This window comes from Crocuta crocuta, unplaced genomic scaffold (genome assembly GCF_008692635.1).
Source record: "Crocuta crocuta isolate KB4526 unplaced genomic scaffold, BGI_CrCroc_1.0 scaffold190, whole genome shotgun sequence".
Lineage (NCBI taxonomy): Eukaryota > Metazoa > Chordata > Mammalia > Carnivora > Hyaenidae > Crocuta > Crocuta crocuta.
Genome location: NW_027527955.1, coordinates 8,557,670 through 8,576,058, shown reverse-complemented (window position 1 = coordinate 8,576,058; position 18,389 = coordinate 8,557,670). Strand labels below are relative to the sequence as shown.

Here is an 18,389-nt window from a genome sequence, read left to right as displayed (position 1 = left end):
GTTGACTGGAAGCACCTGAAGGGTGGACAGTGACAAGGAGGAAAGAGAGGTCAGTCATGGTGGCATTAGGTGGTCTCAGGTTCCTGGGTACTTCAGTGGCAGTACAGGCCAAAGCTCCAGGTGGTGTCTGAATCTTGGTGAAACATTTTGATGACCAGGGACAAATCNGTTGACTGGAAGCACCTGAAGGGTGGACAGTGACAAAGAGGAAAGAGAGGTCAGTCATGGTGGCATTAGGTGGTCTCAGGTTCCTGGGTACTTCAGTGGCAGTACAGGCCAAAGCTCCAGGTGGTGTCTGAATCTTGGTGAAACATTTTGATGACCATGGGACAAATCAGCGGGAGAGAGTAGGTTAGAAAAAGACAAGTCAACACCCCATGGAAGGAAGCAAGAGGAGTGGACAGCTGGAAATTGAAGAGTGAACAGAAGAGGCTTCGCCCAGGAAGGCCAGTTCTCTGACATTAGGCAAAGACTTGTGCTTGTCTGGGCAGCACATACGCTAAAATCGGAACCGTAGAGTTTAGCATGGCCCCTGTGCAGGAATGACACACATTCGTGAAGTGTTCAGTATTGCCTCAAGACTTATTTTCACCTATTAATTTCTTCAGATATGTGAATTAAGACACAACCTACCTGAATGTCAAGTTTTAATACTTGATAAGAATTTTCCCATGTGCATTTCAAAGGTACATTTAACTACAGATATCCCATGCCTACCGTATCTTACACAAAAACCTTGACTTTGCCCTGAAACTTTTCTTATGCTGCTTCATTCTATGTGGAACATTTGAGACACACGTCAGCAGGAGCTGGTAAGCCCAGGAATCACCCCTGATTGTGGTTTATCTGCTCACCTCATTTCTGTGGGCCCTGGTGTTTTTTGTTCTTTGTAGTTTTTTTTGTTTTGCTTTTTGGGTTTTTTTGGGGGGGTCTGGGTTAAGCTGACAGCAGAGACACGTGTGTTAAGACCAGAAATCCTAGTCCTTATTTTACTTTTTTTTCTAGAACTGCTAGATAATCAGAACCTTAAAACCAGGCAGAGAACCAATACCAGAGACTACATGTGCTCTCCCTTGTCTTGTAGCTTTCCAGCCATCCAGTGCGTCCCCTCTTCAGCCCCAGGGTCCGGTGAAGTCCAACAACATCGTGACCGTCACTGGGATTTCCCTGTGCTTGTTCATCATCCTCGCCACGGTCCTCATCACGCTGTGGCGGAAGTTCGGCCGCGCGCCGAAGTGCCGCCCGCCCGCCCGGCACAACTCCATCCACTCCCCCAGCTTCCGGAAGAACTCGGACGAGGAGAACATCTGCGAGCTGAGCGAGCAGCGCGGGAGCTTCTCTGACGGGGGCGACGGGCCCGCGGGGGGCACGGGGGATGTGGGCATCCCCCTGACCTACAGGCGCAGCGTGCCCGCCGCCCCCGAGGACGACGCCTCTGGCAGCGAGAGCGTGCAGTCCAACGCCCAGAAGATCATCCCCCCGCTGTTCAGCTACCGCCTGGCCCAGCAGCAGCTGAAGGAGATGAAGAAGAAGGGCCTGACGGAAACCACCAAGGTGTACCACGTGTCTCAGAGTCCCCTGACAGACACGGCCATCGACGCCGCCGCCGCCGCCGCCGCCGCGTCTCCCTTAGACGTAGAAGGCCCAGACGAAGCCACGGCAAACAAGTTCCGGATCAAATCCCCGTTTCTGGAGCAGCCTGCGGGCGGTGCCCTGGCCAGGCCCCCCTCCAGGCTGGACCACCCGCTGTGTCCCGCCAGTTGCGCCGTCAGCCCCAGCCAGACGGTGATCCGGAAGTCCGCCATGAGGCACGTGGGCGGCAGAGGGGCGCTGCCGGACAGGAGCCACCCCAGGGCCTCCCACTTCAGGAGGACCGCTAGTTTTCACGAAGCCAAGCAGGCCCGGCCGTTCCGGGAGAGGAGCATGTCCACCCTGACGCCACGCCAGGTCCCCACCTACAGTTCTAGGACGCGGACCTGGGACCAGGCTGAAGACAGGTTTCGGCCTCAGAGCCGAGGCGCTGCCCCATTTCCGGAGAAACCGGAAGGGGCGGGTGCAACCAGAGGTCCAGTAAGCCCTCCCCCTAAATCCTACACTCTGGGGCAGCCCATGAGGAAACCAGACCTGGGGGACAGCCAGGCAGGCCTCGTGGTAGGAGGTGAGAGAACGGAGCCTCACAGAGCTCGGAGGGGACCGTCCCCCAGTCACAGGAGTGTCTCGAGGAAGCAGCCTTCCCCCACTGCTCCCAAAGATAGCTACCAGAGGGTCAGCGCTCTCAGCCCTTCCCAGGGTAGAAAAGACAAATGTCAGAGCTTCCCAGCCCACCCTGAGTTCGCCTTCTACGACAATACGTCATTTGGCCTCACTGAGGCCGAGCAGAGGATGCTGGACCTCCCGGGCTATTTTGGGTCAAATGAGGAGGATGAAACCACAAGTACTCTCAGTGTGGAGAAGCTGGTCATCTAGACCCAGATCAGCCTGAGACTTCATACAGCTGTGGTCCTTTGTCCAGCTCCTGGCGTCAGCTGTTCACAGAGCTCTATGGACTGTTTTGTGTAGCTATTTGTACATCAGGATTGGGTGGGGAGGGAGTAACTCAATTGTGTGCATGTGTTTTAATTCATAAGGAAGAAGTTACTTATCCTGAACTTTTCCCTTTGTTATCCTAGTTCTATTGGTTTATTACTAATAACTACAGTAATAAAACTTAAACAAGAGTGAAATAGGGCTTGGTCTCTCATGTGGATGTGAAAGAGGACAAGATGTGACTTGTAAGTATTAAATGCTTTGAACACTTTGTTGGCAGTGTCGAACATGAAGTAAATTTGGAAGTCTCAACCATGATAAGGTCTGGAACAAAGTTAACTTTGTTTATTAAGTTGTAAGTAAGAATTTGACTCCTACAGGAGCAATACTGAGTGAGTTTCATGTTTGGCAGAACAAGTCAATTATGGCTGGTATATACTAGACTACCTAGAAATTGCTGATGGTGCAAGATATTTCAGAAGAACCTTTCATGCAGGAGTTGGATGATACCAACTCCCAGTGACTTGACACAGAATTAGGTGAGTTGATTCTGCTTTGGAGATATAAGAAGCTGATTGTTCAGGTAGTGAGTCAAATGAAGACCTATCCATATACTCATTGTTTGGAGCATAAAGCATATATTTTAGAAAGGAAAGCATTGTCTCCTGAGAGAATATCAACTAGAACATGGGTAGTGGATGCTGGCAAGGTCGCTGACTGGCATTAAGATTCTGACTGTGTTTCTGGACCAAACTGGCAACCAAGACCCCAGGGGTGTTATTCTGAAATCAGTGTGTATATGTTTCTAAAGATGACTTTATCATGTTACTGAGAAAGTAAGTATGTGAATTAATCTCAGGTATATGGAAAGCAGCTAGACTAGACTATGATTTTACTGCTTAAATTTTTTAATTGGATGAATGAAGTAAAGAAGAAAATAGAGAAAATAAGTCTTTTAGAAATATATCTTTTGTTTTCTGGTTCAATCTGCCTACCACAGTTTGCGGGTGAAGAATTTGAGGCTCAGGGAGAGGAATTAACTCCTGCAGGATTAGATGAACATAGACTCATACTTCTAATGACCATTGTGTCACAACACCATCACAGCCTTTGCAAGTCTTCTCTGACAGCAGGGACCTAAGGAGAAAGCTGGCCTTTTTAGCAAGAAGAGGGCATAGAGAGATGCCTTTACTAGCTTTCCCCCAACGGAAGGAAAATTCTACTGCTTAATGTTACGACTGCTCTTGCAACTTGCTTTGTTTGGCAGTGAAGGCTAAGCAGAAAAACCCGAAGATTGGGCTCTTTCCTTGGAAATCTATCATCAGATACCATGTGGGCACTCTTCAATCTGGTGTACTTCCTTTCAGCCCTGGAACCTAATGCCTTAACTGCATATGTTTGCTGCGTAGCTGCTCTTCTTATTCACCATGACCTTGTTAGCTGCCACACCCACCTTGCCTTTTACATTGTTTTACTTCTTCCTTTTAGAGTTTATCAGGATGTCAGCCTGCTGGTGAAGGTTCAGGGACCACTGGAGAGAATGGGATTAGGTGGGACAAACAAAAAATCACAAATGCAAATACTGTACTTTTTCAAGTTTCTCTTTTATTGTTGCATTACCACTTCATTTGTGCCATTGTTCAAAATTAAAACGTATTTCCTTTTGGAAATGCCTTAATAATAACATCTACCTTTCAGGAACAGGAGGAGTAGATTATTCAGTGGTATCTGACAGCTGTTATGTGCTGATGCAAAGAAGAGGAAACCAGACTTCTTAATCTACATTTTCTTGGTTTACCATATTAGAAAGCTTTGTTCTCTTTCCAAGTTCACAGGCTTGCATGCCAACTTTTGAGGACAGATGGCACATGCTCACTTGTTCCCTACTTCACAGTGAATTTCCCTACAGTGTCAGACTAAAACAAAAACAGACACAAGGAAGGTGAAAATTAGAGAAAAACACTATGAACAGAAATACTTTTCTGTTAAAATGATGTTCTCTCCCAATATATCATGCATCTAAATTAATATAACAGTGAATTAATATCAGCGTATAACCTGTTAGCCATCTACCTAGCACAGTTTTCTGTGGCTCTAATCAAAAGCCAACTCTACCATTCAAAGTTAAACTAATTTGGCCCTTGTCTCTGAGAAAGAGAAAAGTAGATATTTGTCTCTGGTGGATAAGTGATAAACTTCCTCAGAAATAATCTCCTCTAGAAGAATATGTTCCAAATGAAAGAACAAGGTAAGGCCTCAGAAAAAGACCTTAATGAAATGGATATAAGTAATTACCTGATAAAGAGTTCAAATAAATAGTCATAAAGATGTTAACTGAAAATGGAACAAAAATGGATGAACACAGTGAAAACTTAAATAGATAGAAAATATAAGACAATACCAACCAGACTTCTGGGCTGATGGTGTGGGAAGAGTACGAGGATACTGAGTTCATCTCATCCCACAGGCACACCTACATAACAACCACATGCGTACAACTAACCTAGAAAACAACCCAAAGACTGGCAGAACAGGCTTTCCACAGTTAATCATAGAGAAGAGACCACACTGCAAAGAGTGGGACAGGTGGAGATGTGGCCGAGAACCAGACTCCCAGTGAGACCACAAACGGGAGGGACACAGCAAGCAGGAAGAAGGGAGAGCAGCAGACGCCACAACAGTCGCCCCAGGTATGGCAGACCGGCACTGGGAAGATGAACCCCTGTAACGTTTGGCTTTGGAAACCAGCTGGGCTTAACTTAATGACCTTTTAAACCAGTGGGGCGTAATTCCAAGTTCTTCAAAAACCAGCGAGCTCAGGTCTTTGAGAACAAGAGGGCAATAAGAGAATCCTTGCCCTTGAAGAGACAGAATGACAAACAATCCCACCAAGATAAGTATAGAAACAGCTGTTTGAAAGTGTCGGGTTTTTCTGAAGAAGACTTATTTACTAATCTCAGAATGTGTTCTGGAGAGCAGGGATCTTTGGGCAACTTCTCTAAGAACAAACATCTAGTAGAGAACCATTTCTCTCCCCTACCCCCCAGAATAGATACCTGGACACCTGTGGACACCAGCATGAACACTCCACCTACCTTGCTAACACCACATGCCCCATCCCCACATTCTCTTGAGCCCTGTATCCAACCTGCTCCACTCAGCAGAGGTTCCTCCATTGTGTGCATGTGTGCATTGTGTGCATGAGGCAGGAGGCAAAGTTCCTCCTGCCTCATCTTATCCTGCAAGCAGCTCTGGCAGGAATAGGTGCCACTCCAAAGTGTCCCCTGCCTTGGGGAGAGGGAAAGATAACCACATACACCAGTACACTTGCAGCCCCAGCAGTCAACTTCTAACTAGCAATGCAGAGATGGGGGCAAGCATGCGATCTGACTTCTGGCCACCACCCACCAACAAAAATCTCTCAAAGGGCAGTACACAGGCAAAGCCCTGCAGTTTGGGACATGACAGCCCTGGTAGACAGATTGGGGACAGGCATCTGGTCTAACAACCGGCCCCATCCACCAACAAAATCCTGGTTTGACTACAGGCCCACTCACCAATGAAAGCCTCTCAGGGGACAAGGTGGGGAGAAGGCCCGCAGTTTGGAGTGACAGCAGTGACAGCAAATGGACTAAAGGCAGACATCTGGTCTGACTACTGACACCACCTAACTGCAAGCCCATAGCAACTCCAAACTGGCTCCTTAACAGCACAGGGACCAAAACCTGCTTATAACAAAATGGGCCATTGCAGATGACTAGACTGGAGGCTCAGCCCCAAAGATAAGGTGCACACAACCCATACAGGAAACCAGAAGTTCCTGGTTCTGGTAAACAAGGGACCTTGCACTATAGGACACCACAGGACTTCTCTTTCATAAGGTTACTACTTTGAAGATAAGGAGACATAGCTGACTCCTTATCATTGTGAGACTGTCTGTCATTTAGTCTGTCTCTGTCACAGACTCCTTAGTCTGTGACAGACACAGACTAAATGAAACCAAGAAATGTGTCCCAAATGAAATAGGACAAAACAACGAGAAAAGAGCTAAATGAAAGACAAACAATATTCATGATACAGAATTCAAAATAATGGTCATAAATATACTTACTGGACTTGAGAAAAGAGTGGAGGACCTCAGGGAGACCTTCAAAAAAGAGATATAAAATAGTAAAAAGAACTAATCAGAGATGAAGAACCAAGTAACTGAAATGAAAAATACACAAAAGAGAATCAATAGCAGATTAGAGGAGGCAGAAGAATGGATCAGTGAGCTAAAAGAGTAATAGAAAACAGTCAAACTGAACAGCAAGAGGTTAAAAAGAATAATAAAGAGAATAGGTGAAGGGAATTCGGTGACATCATCATGCCAAATAACATTTGCATTACAGGGATCCCAGAAGGACAAGAGAGAAAAAAGGGGCAGAAAAATTATTTGAAAAAAATAATAGCTGAAAACTTCCTGAAACTGGAGATGCAAACAGACTTCCAGATCCAGGAAGCACAAAGGTTCCAACAAAAGCAACCCAAGAAGGTCCATACCAAGACACATAGTAATTAAAATTAAAAAGTAGCCATAAAGACAAAATTTTAAAAGCAGCAAAAGAAAATAATTATGTACAAGGGAAAACCCATAGGCTATCAGATGATTATTCAGAAGAAACTCTTCAGGCAGAAGGGAGTATGATATATTCTAAGTCCTGAAATGACTAAACCTGCAATCAAGAATATTCTGCCCACCAAGACTATCATTCAGAATAGGAGACATCAAGAGTTTCCCAGACAAACAAAAGTGAACCAGACTTATAAGAAACATTAAAGAGAGTTCTTTGAGTGAAGAGAAAAGGCCATTAGCAAGAGTAGGAAATTATAAAAGGAAAAATTCCACAGGCAAATACAAACATAATAAAAGTAGTAGATTAACCCTTATGAAGCCAGTATAGAGGTTAAAGCACAAAAGCAGTAAAATCAATTGAATCTATAAAAATTGGTAAAGCATTTTACAAAATAATAAAATACTTCACATTGTAAAGTATGACATCATATACATAAAATGGTGGTGGGGGTTGAGGAAAAGTGGTGTTTCTAGAAAGGGTTCAATCTTAAGTGACCATCAGCAATATATACATAAAATGTTATATAGAACATACTGGTAACCACAAATCAAAAACCCGTCATAGATAGGCAAAAAATATAGAAAAAAGAATCCAAGCATACCACTAAAAAAGCCATCAAACCACAGGAGGAGAAAGAAAGAGAAAAAATGAACAGAGGAAAAACTACAAAAACAACCATGAATCAAATAGCAAAATGGCAGTAAATACATCCCTATCATTAATTACTTTGAATGTAAATGAATTAAACACTTGATTCAAAATATATATAGTGATGGAATGGGTAAAAAAAAAAAAACCAAAAAAAAACCCAAAAAACAGGAGCAATCTATATGCTGCCTACAAGAGACTAGTGCCATACCTACATACACATCAAACGTGAAGAGATAGAAAAACATTTACCATGAAAATGGAAGTGAAAAGAAAACAGGGGTAGGGGCACCTGGGTGGCTTAGTCAGTTAAGCGTCCGACTTTCGCTTAGGTCATGATCTCGCGGTTCGTGGGTTCGAGCCCCGTGTCGGGCTCTGTGCTGACTGCCAGCTCAGAGCCTGGAGCCTGTTTCAGTCCGTGACTCCCTCTCTCTCTGACCCTCCCCTGCTCACGCTGTCTCTCTCTCTCTCTCTCTCTCTCTCCTAGAAATAAATAAAACATTTAAAAAAAAAGAAAAGAAAAGAAAACAGGGGTAGCAATACTTACATTGGAGAAAATAGACTTTAAAAAATAGACTATAATAAGAAACAACGGACACTACATAATGATAAAGAGAATAATCCAACAAGAAGATATAACAATTGTAAATATTTATGAACCTAACATGGAAACAACCTAAATACACAAAGCAACAATTAACAGATATAAGGGAAAAAACTGACATCAATACAATAATAGTAAGGGACTTTAGCACCCCACTTACAACAATAGATAGATCACCTGGACAGAGAATCAACAATGAAATAGTGGCTTTGGATAACACATTAGACCAGATGGACCTAAGAGATGTCTTCAGAACATTCCATCGAAAAAGCAGAATACACAATCTTCTCAAGTGCACATGAAAAATTATCCAGGATAGTTGATACATTAGGCCACAAAACAAAATCAATAAATTTAAAAAGATTGAATCATATCATGTGTCTTTTCTGACCACAATGGTATGAAACTAGTTATCAATCACAAGAAAAGATCTGGAAAGAATACAAATACATGGAAGCTAAATAACATGCTACTGGAAAATGATGGATCAGCCAAGAAATCAAAGAGAAAATTTAAAAAATGGAGACAAATGAAAATGTAAACACAATGGTCTCATATCTCTGGGATGCAGCAAAACTGTTCTGAAAGGAAAGATTATAGCAACAAGGGCCTACTTCAAGATGCAAGAAAAATTGCAAACAACCTAACCTTATACCTAAAGGAGACAGAAAATAAGAACAAAGGCCAAAGCCAGAAGAAGGAAGGAAATAATAAAGCTTAGAGCAAAAATAAATGAAATAGAGACTAACAAAACAAAACAAAAAAACCCAAAAAAGAAAAAATAAGTTGAACAGCAGCGATTTCTTTGAAAAGATCAACAGAATTCATAAACTGTTAGCCAGACACCTCAAAAAAGAAGAGTGAGAAATAAATAAAATCAGAAATGAAGGGGGAGAAATAACAGGCACCACAGAAATACAAAGGTGTTTTTTTTTTTTAAGAAGACTATGAAAAATTATATGCCAACAAGTTGGACAACCTAGAAAAATGGATAAACACTTGGAAACATATAACCCCCCAAAACTGAATTAGGAAAAAATAGAAAAGTTGAACAGATTGATTACTAGCAGTAATATTTGATCATTAATCAAAAAAATTCCACAGGAAACACGGAAGTCTAGCACCAGAAGGATTCACAGGGGAATTCTCCCAAACATTTAAAGAAGAGTTAATCCCCATTCTTCTCAATCTATTCCAAAAAAACAGAGAAAGGAAGCATCTAAATTCATTCTACAAGATCACCATTACCCTGATACCAAAACTAGATAGACACTGCAAAAAAGAGAACTGTAGCCAATACCTCTGATAAACTCAGATGCAAAAAGCCTTAACAACATGTTAGTAAGTCAAATCCAATAATACATTAAAAAATTAACTCACCATGATCAGGAGGGATTTATTCCAGGTGTGCAAGGGTAGTTCAATATTTACAAATCCATCAGTGCAATATATCACCTTAATAAGAGAAAGGATAAAAACCATATGACCATATCAATAGATGCAGGAAAAATGTTAGCAAAGTAAAACATCTATTCATAATAAAAACTCTCAACAAAGTAGGCTTAGAGGGAACGTACCTCAACATAAGAAAGGTCATATATGAAAAATCCACAACTAACTTCATACTCAATTCTGAAAAAATGAGTTTTCCTTCTCAGACCAGAAACAAAACAAAGATGTTCACTCTGATCACATTTATTCAAAATAATATTGATATTAATAATAACATCAATATCAATATCTTGCCTTTCAAATACAAGACATTTGTATTTCTTTTTTTTTTTTTTTTTTAATGATTGTCAATTTAGCTAACATCCAGTGTGTACAGTGTAGTCTTGGCTTTGGGAGTAGATTCCCATGATTCATCACTTACATACAACACCTAGTGCTCATCCCAACAAGTGCCCTCCTTAGTACCCATCACCCATTTTCCCTGCCCTCCCAACCCCCCACATCCATCAACCTTCAGTTTGTTCTCTTTATGTAAGAGTCTCTTATGGTTTGCCTCCCTCTCTCTGTTTATAACTTATTTTTCCTTCTCTTCCCTTCCCCATGGTCTTTTGTTAAGTTTCTCAAAGTCCACATATGAATGAAAACATATGATATCTGACTTTTTCTGACTGATTTATTTCACTTAGCGTAATACCCTCCAGTTCCATCCACATTGTTGCAAATGGCAAGATTTCATTCTTTTTCATTGCTGAGTGGTATTGTATTGTCTATATAAACTATATCTTCTTTATCCATTTATCCATTGATAGACCTTTAGGCTCTTTCCATAATTTGGCTATTGTTGATAACACTGCTGTAAACATTGTGGCACATGTGCCCCTATGAATAAGCACTCCTGTATCCTTTGGATAAATTCCTATTAGTGCTATTGCTGGGTTGTAGGACCATTTCTGAGGAACCTCCACACTGTTTTCCAGAGTGGTGGCACCAATTTGCATTCCCACCAACAGTGCAAGAAGGTTCCCCTTTCTCCACATCATTGCCAACATCTGTTGTTTCCTGAGTTTTTCATTTTAGCCACTCTGATTGGTGTGAGGTGGTATCTCAATGTGGTTTTGATTTGTATTTCCCTGATGATGAGTGATTTTGAGCATCTTTTCAAGTGTCTATTGGCAATCTGGATGTCTTCTTTGGAAAAGTGTCTATTCATGTCGTCTGCCCATTTCTTCACTGGATTATTTGTTTTTCAGGTGTTGAGTTTGGTAAGTTCTTTATAGATTTTGATTACTAACCTTTTATCCAATATGTCATTTGCAAATATCTTCTCCCATACTGTTGATTGCCTTTTAGTTTTGTTGATTGTTTCCTTTGCTGTGCAGAAGATTTTTATCTTGATGAGGTCCCAATAGTTCATTTTTGCCTTTATTTCCCTTGCGTTCAGAGACATGTCAAGTAAGAAGTTGCCATGGCAAGGGTTCCTGGGTGGCTCAGTTGGTTAAGCATCCAACTTCAGCTCAGGTCACGATCTCATGGTTCGTGAGTTCGAGCCCTGCATCGGGCTCTGTTCTGACAGCTCAGAGCCTGGAGCTTCCTTCAGATTCTCTCTCTCTCTCTCTCTCTCTCTCTCTCCCTCTCCCTCTCCCTCTCCCTCTCCCTCTCCCTCTCCCTGCCTAGGTCATGCTCTCTCTGTCTCTCTCTCAAAAATAAATAAACATTAAAAAGTTTTTTTAAAAAAGTTGCTGAGAGTAAGGTAAAAGAGGTTGATGCCTGTTTTCCCCTCTAGGATTTTGATGGTTTCCTGTCTCACATTCAGGTCTTTCATCCATTTTGAATTTATTTTTGTGTATGGTGTAAGACAGCGGTTCAGTTTTATTCTTCTGCATGTTGCTATCCAGTTCTCCCAGCACCATTTATTAAAGACTGTCTTTTTTCCATTGGATACCGTTTCCTACTTTGTCGAAGATTAGTTGACCATATATTTGTGGGTCCAATTCTGGGTTCTCTATTCTATTCCATTGGTCTATGTGTCTATTTTTGTGCCAATACTATATTATCTTAATGATTGCAGCTTTGTAATACAGCTTGAAGTCCGGTATTGTGATGCCTCCAGCTTTGGTTTTCTTTTTCAACATTACTTTGGCCATTTGGGATCTTTTGTGGTTCCATACAAATTTTAGGATTATTTGTTTCAGCTCTGTGAAGAATATTGGTGTTATTTTAATAGGGAATGCATTGAATATGTAGATTGTTTTGTGTAATAATCAAATTTTAACAATATTTGTTCTTCCAATCCATGGGCATGGAATGTTTTACCATTTCTTTGTGTCTTCTTCAATTTTTTTCATAAGCTTTCTATAGTTTTCAGTGTATAGATCTTTTACCTCTTTGGTTAGATTTATTCCTAGGTATTTTATGTTCTTGGTGCAATTGTAAATGGGATCAATTCCTTGATTTCTCTTTCTGTTGCTTCATTATTGGTGTATAGAAATGCAACCCATTACTGTACATTGATTTTATATCCTGTGACTTTGCTGACTTCATGGATCAGCTCTAGCAGTTTTTTGGTGGAGTCTTTCAGGTATTCCACATAGAGTATCATGTCATCTGTGAAAAGTGAAAGTTTGACTTCTTCTTTGCCAATTTGCATGCCTTTTATTTCATTTTGTTGTCTGATTGCTGAGGCTAGGACTTTCAACACTATGTTAAACAACAGTGGTGAGAGTGGAAATCCCTGTTGTGTTCTTGATCTCAGAGGGAAAACGCTCAGTTTTTCCCCATTGAGGATATTAACTGTTGCTTTCATGATATTAAGTTATGTTCCTTCTATCTTGACTTTCTTGAGAGTTTTTATTAAGAAAGGATGCTGAGGGGCACCTAGCTGACTCAGTCGGTTAAGCATCCAACTTCAGCTCAGGTCGTGATCTAACAGTTTGTGAATTCGAGCCCCACGTCAGGCTCTGTGCTGACAGCTCAGAGCCTAGAGCCTGCTTCAGATTCTGTGTCTCCTTCTCTCTCTGCCCCTCTCCCACTTGTAATCTGTCTCTCTCTTTCTCTCAAAAATAAATAAATGTAATTTAAAAATTAAAAAAGAAAGGATGCTGTATTTTGTCAAATGATTTTTCTGCATCTATTGACAGGATCATATGGTACTTATCCTTTCTTCTACTAATGTGATGTATCACATTGATTGATTTGTGGAAATATTGAACCAGCTCTGAAGCCCAGGAATAATCCCACTTGATCATGTTGAATAATTCATTTAATACATTGTTGAATTTTATTTGCTAGTATCTTGTAGAGAATTTTTGCAGCCATGTTCATTGGGTATATTGGCCTATAATTCTTCTTTTTAGTGGAGTCTTTGTGTGGTTTGGGAATCAAGGTAATGCCGGCTTCATAGAATGAATCTGGAAGCTTTCCTTCTGTTTCTGTTTGTTGGAATAGCTTGAGAAGGTACGTATTAACTCTGCCTTAAATGTCTGATAGAATTCCCCTGGGAAGCCGTCTGTCCCAGGACTTTTATTTTTGGGGGAGTTTTTTGATAACTGATTTAATTTCTCTGCTGGTTATGGATCTGTTCAAATTTTCTATTTCTTCCTGTTTGGGTTTTGGTAGTGTGTAAGTATACAAGAATTTGCCCATTTCTTCTAGATTGTCCAGTTTGTTTGAATATAATTTTTCATAGTATTCTCTGATAATTGTTTTATTTCTGTGGTGTTGGTTGTGCTGTCTCCTCTTTCATTCATGATTTTAACTATTTGGGTCCTCTCTCTTTTCTTTTTGAGAAATCTGGCTAGGGGGTTATCAATTTTGTTTATTCCTTCAGGAAACCGGCTCTTAGATTCATTGATCTGTTCCACTGTTTTGGGGGATACTATATTGTTTATTTCTGTTACAATCTTTATTATTTCTCTTCTTCTACTGGCTTTGGGCTTCCTTTGCTGCTGTGTTTCTAGTTCCTTTAGGTGTGAGGTTAGGTTCTGTTGTTCGGATCTTCTTTGCTTCATGAGATAGGCCTGGACTGCAATGTATTTTCCTCTTAGGACCACCTTTACTCCATCCCAAAGGGTTTGGACTGCCATGTTTTCATTTTCATTTGCTACCATATTTTTTTATTTCTTTTTTTAAAATTTTTTAAATATTTTTATTTATTTCTAGGAGAGAGAGAGAGAGAGACAGTGTGAGCAGGGACGGGTCAGAGAGAGAGGGAGATACAGACTCTGAAATAGGCTCCAGGCTCTGAGCTGGCAGTCAGCACAGAGCCCGGCACGGGGCTCGAACCCACGAACCACAAGATCATGCCCTAAGCGAAAGTCGGGCGCTTAACCGACAAAGCCACCCAGGCGCCCCTATTTTTTTATTTCTTATTTAATTGCCTGGTTGACCCATTCATTCTTTAGTAGGATGTTCTTTAGCCTCCATGTGTTTGGAGGCTTTCTAAATTTTTTCTTGTGGTTGATTTTTGAGAAACTTCCATGTATACTTGAGAAGAATGTGTATTCTGCTGTTTTTGGATGAAAAGTTCTGAATACATCTGTTAAGTCCATCTGGTTCAGTGTATCATTCAAGACCATTGTTTTCTTATTGATTTTCTGCCTAGATGATCTTTCCATTGCCGTAAGGAGAGTATTAAAGTCACTTACAATTATAGTAGAATTATACAATATAATTATCAATAAGTTTGTTTATGTTTGTGATTAATTGATTTATAAATTCGGGTGCTTCAAATTGGGGACCTAAACATTTATAGTTGTTACCTCTCCTTGATGAATAGACCCCTTAATTATGATATAATGCCCTTCTTCATCTATTGTTACGGTTTTGGTTTAAAATCTAGTTTGTCTGATATAAGCATGTCTACTCCAGCTTTCTTTTGACATCCAGTAGCATGATAAATGGTTCTCCATTCCCTCATTTACAATCTGCAAGTGTCTTTAGGTCTAAAATGAGTCTCTTAACAATGAAATCTGGCCATGTGTAGCAACATGGATGGACCTTGAGGGTGTGATGCTGAGCGAAATAAGTCAGGCAGAGAAGGACAGATATCATATGTTTGCACGTATAGGAGGATTAGGAGGAACTTGACTGAGGAACAAGGGGGAGAAGAAGCGGGGAAATGGTGGGTGAAAGGGAGAGAGGCAAACCATGAGAGACTCTTGAATGCTGACAAAAACTAAGGACTGATGGATGTGGGGGGGAGGGGGGATGGGCATGGAGGAGGGCACTTGTGGGGATGAGCACTGGGTGTTATGTGGAAACTAATTTGACAATAAACTATTTGTAAAAAAATAATAATAAAATAAAATAAAATAAAATGAGTCTCTTGTAGGCAGCATATATGTGGATCTTGTTTTGTTAATCCATTCTGTTACCCTGTGTCTTTTAGTTGGGGTATTTAGTCCATTTACATCCAGAGTTATTTTTGAAAGATATGGAATTAGTGTGATTGTATTATCTGTAGGTTTTGTGCTTGTGGTGATGTCTCTGGTCCTTTGTAGTCTTTGCTGCTTTCCACCACAAAGTCCCCTTTAGGATCTCTTGCAGAGCTGGTTTAGTGGTCATGAACTCCTTTAGTTTTTTGTTTGTCTGGGAAAGACTTTATTTCTCCTTCTATTCTGAATGACAGCCTTCCTAGGTATAGGATTCGTAGCTGCATATTTTCCTATTCAGCACATTGTATATTTCCTTCTGGCCTGCCAAGTTTCAGTGGACAGGTCTGCTAATACCCTTATGTGTCTACCCTTGTAGGTTAAGCCCAGCTAATACCCTTATGTGTCTACCCTTGTAGGTTAAGCCCATTTGTCACTAGCTTAGAATTCTCTCATTATCTTTGTATTTTGCCAATTTCACTATGGTATGTCTCGGTGTTGACCTATTTTTGTTTATTTTGAAGGGAATTTTCTGTGCCTCCTGACTTGAATGTCTGCTTCCTTCCTCAGATTAGGGAAGTTCTCAGCTATAATTTGTTCAAATAAGCCTTCTGCCCCTTTCTTTCTCTCTTCTTCTGGAACTCTTATGATACAGATATTATTTCATTTCATTGAATCACCTAGGTCTCTAATTCTCCCCTCATGATCTAGTAATTTCCTATCCCTCTTTTCCTCAGCTTCATAATTTTCCATAATTTTATCTTCTATTTCACCTATTTTCCCCTCTGCTTCTTCTATTCTTGATGTCACTGTATCAAGCTTATTTTGCATCTCACAGCATTTCTTAATTTGTCATGACTATTTCTTAGGTCCTTGATCTCTGTAGTGATAGATTCTCTGCTGTATTCTATGCTTTTTTTCAAGCCCAGTTATTAGTCTTAGGACTATTATTCTAAATTCATGTTCAGATATATCGTTTATATCCACTTTGAGCAATTCTCTACCTGTTATTTCTTCCTAGAATTTCTTTTGAGGAGAATTCTTCCTTTTGAACATTTTGGCTAGTTTTCTGTCTTTTATGTGTTTTAATACCTTGTTATGTGTCCTGCACCTGAGTATTACTGTATCAAAAAGGGAACATAAACTGTCCAGGGCCTGGCAATTCAAGAAGTGTTTTTGGAGTTTGTTGGTGCACTCTGTTGCATCTTTGGTTGCTTTATCTCACTCATCATAGTGGTGGATTGGACCAGGTGTGTTTCAATTTGTTTACTGAAGTAACCCTGGACAAAAGGGAAAACAATGAGGGTGGGGGGAGGAGAAGCCTTATCCTATACAAAGAGAGAAATGACAGGGGTGGAATAAATAAGACCAAGCAGAGACTCAAAGAAACTATAAGGCTTAATCCAGAGAGAGAGAGAGAGAGAGAAAGAAGGAGATACAGAAAAGGTGTAAAAAGAATAGAGTAAAAATCGCTGATTAAACAAAGGAACATCCAGAACAGAGAAAAAAAAAAGAAGAAACAAACAAACAAAAAAAACACCCCAGACCAACATGGAAAGCTGCAGGACAGTTGTCTGTTGGTGCTTGAGACTGGTGGCTGTGCTTGTCTGGAGAGGCTGTCTGGTTAGGTCAGTGCCAATCTCACTCCTGTAGATAAACAGTTACCAGGCACAGAGAGGCTGGGTTTGGTGTAAGCAGTCCTGCCTTCACTGGGGGCCTCTGTCCTGTTCCCTGAAGCCCCACTGTGTTGGTGATGGGGAGAAAAATCTCTCCTCCCCCCACCTGGTGTCTCAAACCATGCAGTGCAGGCAGCTCTCACCGAGTAGCACGCGCAGGCTGGCTTGTTCTGCTACACAGTCTCCCGTGCCTCCTAGGCATTTAGCAGGGATTCAAAACCCGATGTTTTAAAGGATCTCATTCCCCATGGACCCAGTTCTGGAATAGTGCCATTCTGCCCTGGCGACAAAGGACCTCTGACTGGCGCCTGCAGAGTCTTTTGTCCTTGGAGGGGCAATATACCTTCTTCTCACAGTACTCAAAGGAGAGGACTGCTGTCTTCCAGTGCACCCCTGGAAATTGATACTGAGCCCCGGGGCTGGCTCCCCTCCCCCCAGGGGTGTACACACAGCCAGCTCTGTTGGAGAGAGTCATGCAACCCTAAAAACTCCAATCTTCACTCCTAAGGCTATTTGCAAAGTAGAAACTGGCTCTCTCCATATTTGTGCCCCAGTCCATGGTGCTGAGAGGTTTTTCTTTTGTCCAAACACAATCCCACCCTCCCACAGCCTCTTTCTCTTCCTTTTGTTTCTCTCCTGACGGGGTTCCCCCATCCAGTGTCTATGCTGCCTGTTTTATCTCTCCCAATTCCCAAACACATGTCTCTGTCCCGCCAAGCTGTCTCTTCCACCTGTGGATATTTTTCTGTCATTCTGTATCCTGGATTCCTGGTATTCCAATGTTCTGACCTCAGTACTGCTGTGTTTGAAGGATGAGGGAAATTCTGATCCCCCTACTTCTCTGCCATCTTGACTCACCCTTAGCATCCAAGTTTTTAAGGCAGAAGTAAAACTTTCACTATTTGCAGAGGCCATAATACTATATATAAATCCCTTAGGACCCGTCCAAAAAATTACTAGAACTGGAGAGGCCTGGCTGGCTCATTTGATAGAGTATTCAACTCTTAATCTCAGGGTTGTGAGTTCATTCCCCATGTTGGGAATGGAGCCTACTTAAAAAAATTACTAGAACTGATAAATAAACTCAGCAACGTTGCAGGCTACAAAATTAATATACAGAGATCTATTTTACTTCTGCACAATAATAATGAAGTACCAGAGAAATTAAGAAAATAGTCCCATTTACAATTCGACCAAAAATAAAAACTACATAAGACTCAACTTATCCAAAAAGGTGAAAGACTTCTACTCTGAAAACTATAGAACACTGATCAGAGAAATTAAAGATCACACAAATGGAAAGATATAACATGCTCATAAATTGGAAGAATCAATCTTGTTAAAAAGTCCATACTATCCAAAACAATCAACATTAAATGCAATTCCTATCAAAATATGAACATCAGTTTTCACAGAACTAGAACAGATATTCCTAAAATTTGTATGGAACTACAAAAGACTCCAAATAGTCAAAGCAGTCTTGAGAACGAAGGATCAA

The 18,389-nt window shown here is 41.1% G+C and overlaps 1 protein-coding gene across 2 annotated transcripts in view; it reads left to right on the top strand.

The window, feature by feature from the left end:
* THSD1 (thrombospondin type 1 domain containing 1) overlaps positions 1 to 2,717 on the top strand; it is a 29,489-nt gene extending 26,772 nt beyond the window's left edge. For both annotated transcript variants that reach the window (XM_077752582.1, XM_077752581.1), the window contains one exon: positions 1,085 to 2,717. In XM_077752582.1, the coding sequence (XP_077608708.1) occupies positions 1,085 to 2,466 (1,382 nt within the window). In that variant the 3' untranslated portion in view covers positions 2,467 to 2,717. The remainder of the gene's footprint in view (positions 1 to 1,084) is intronic.
* The last annotated feature ends 15,672 nt before the right edge of the window (positions 2,718 to 18,389 follow it).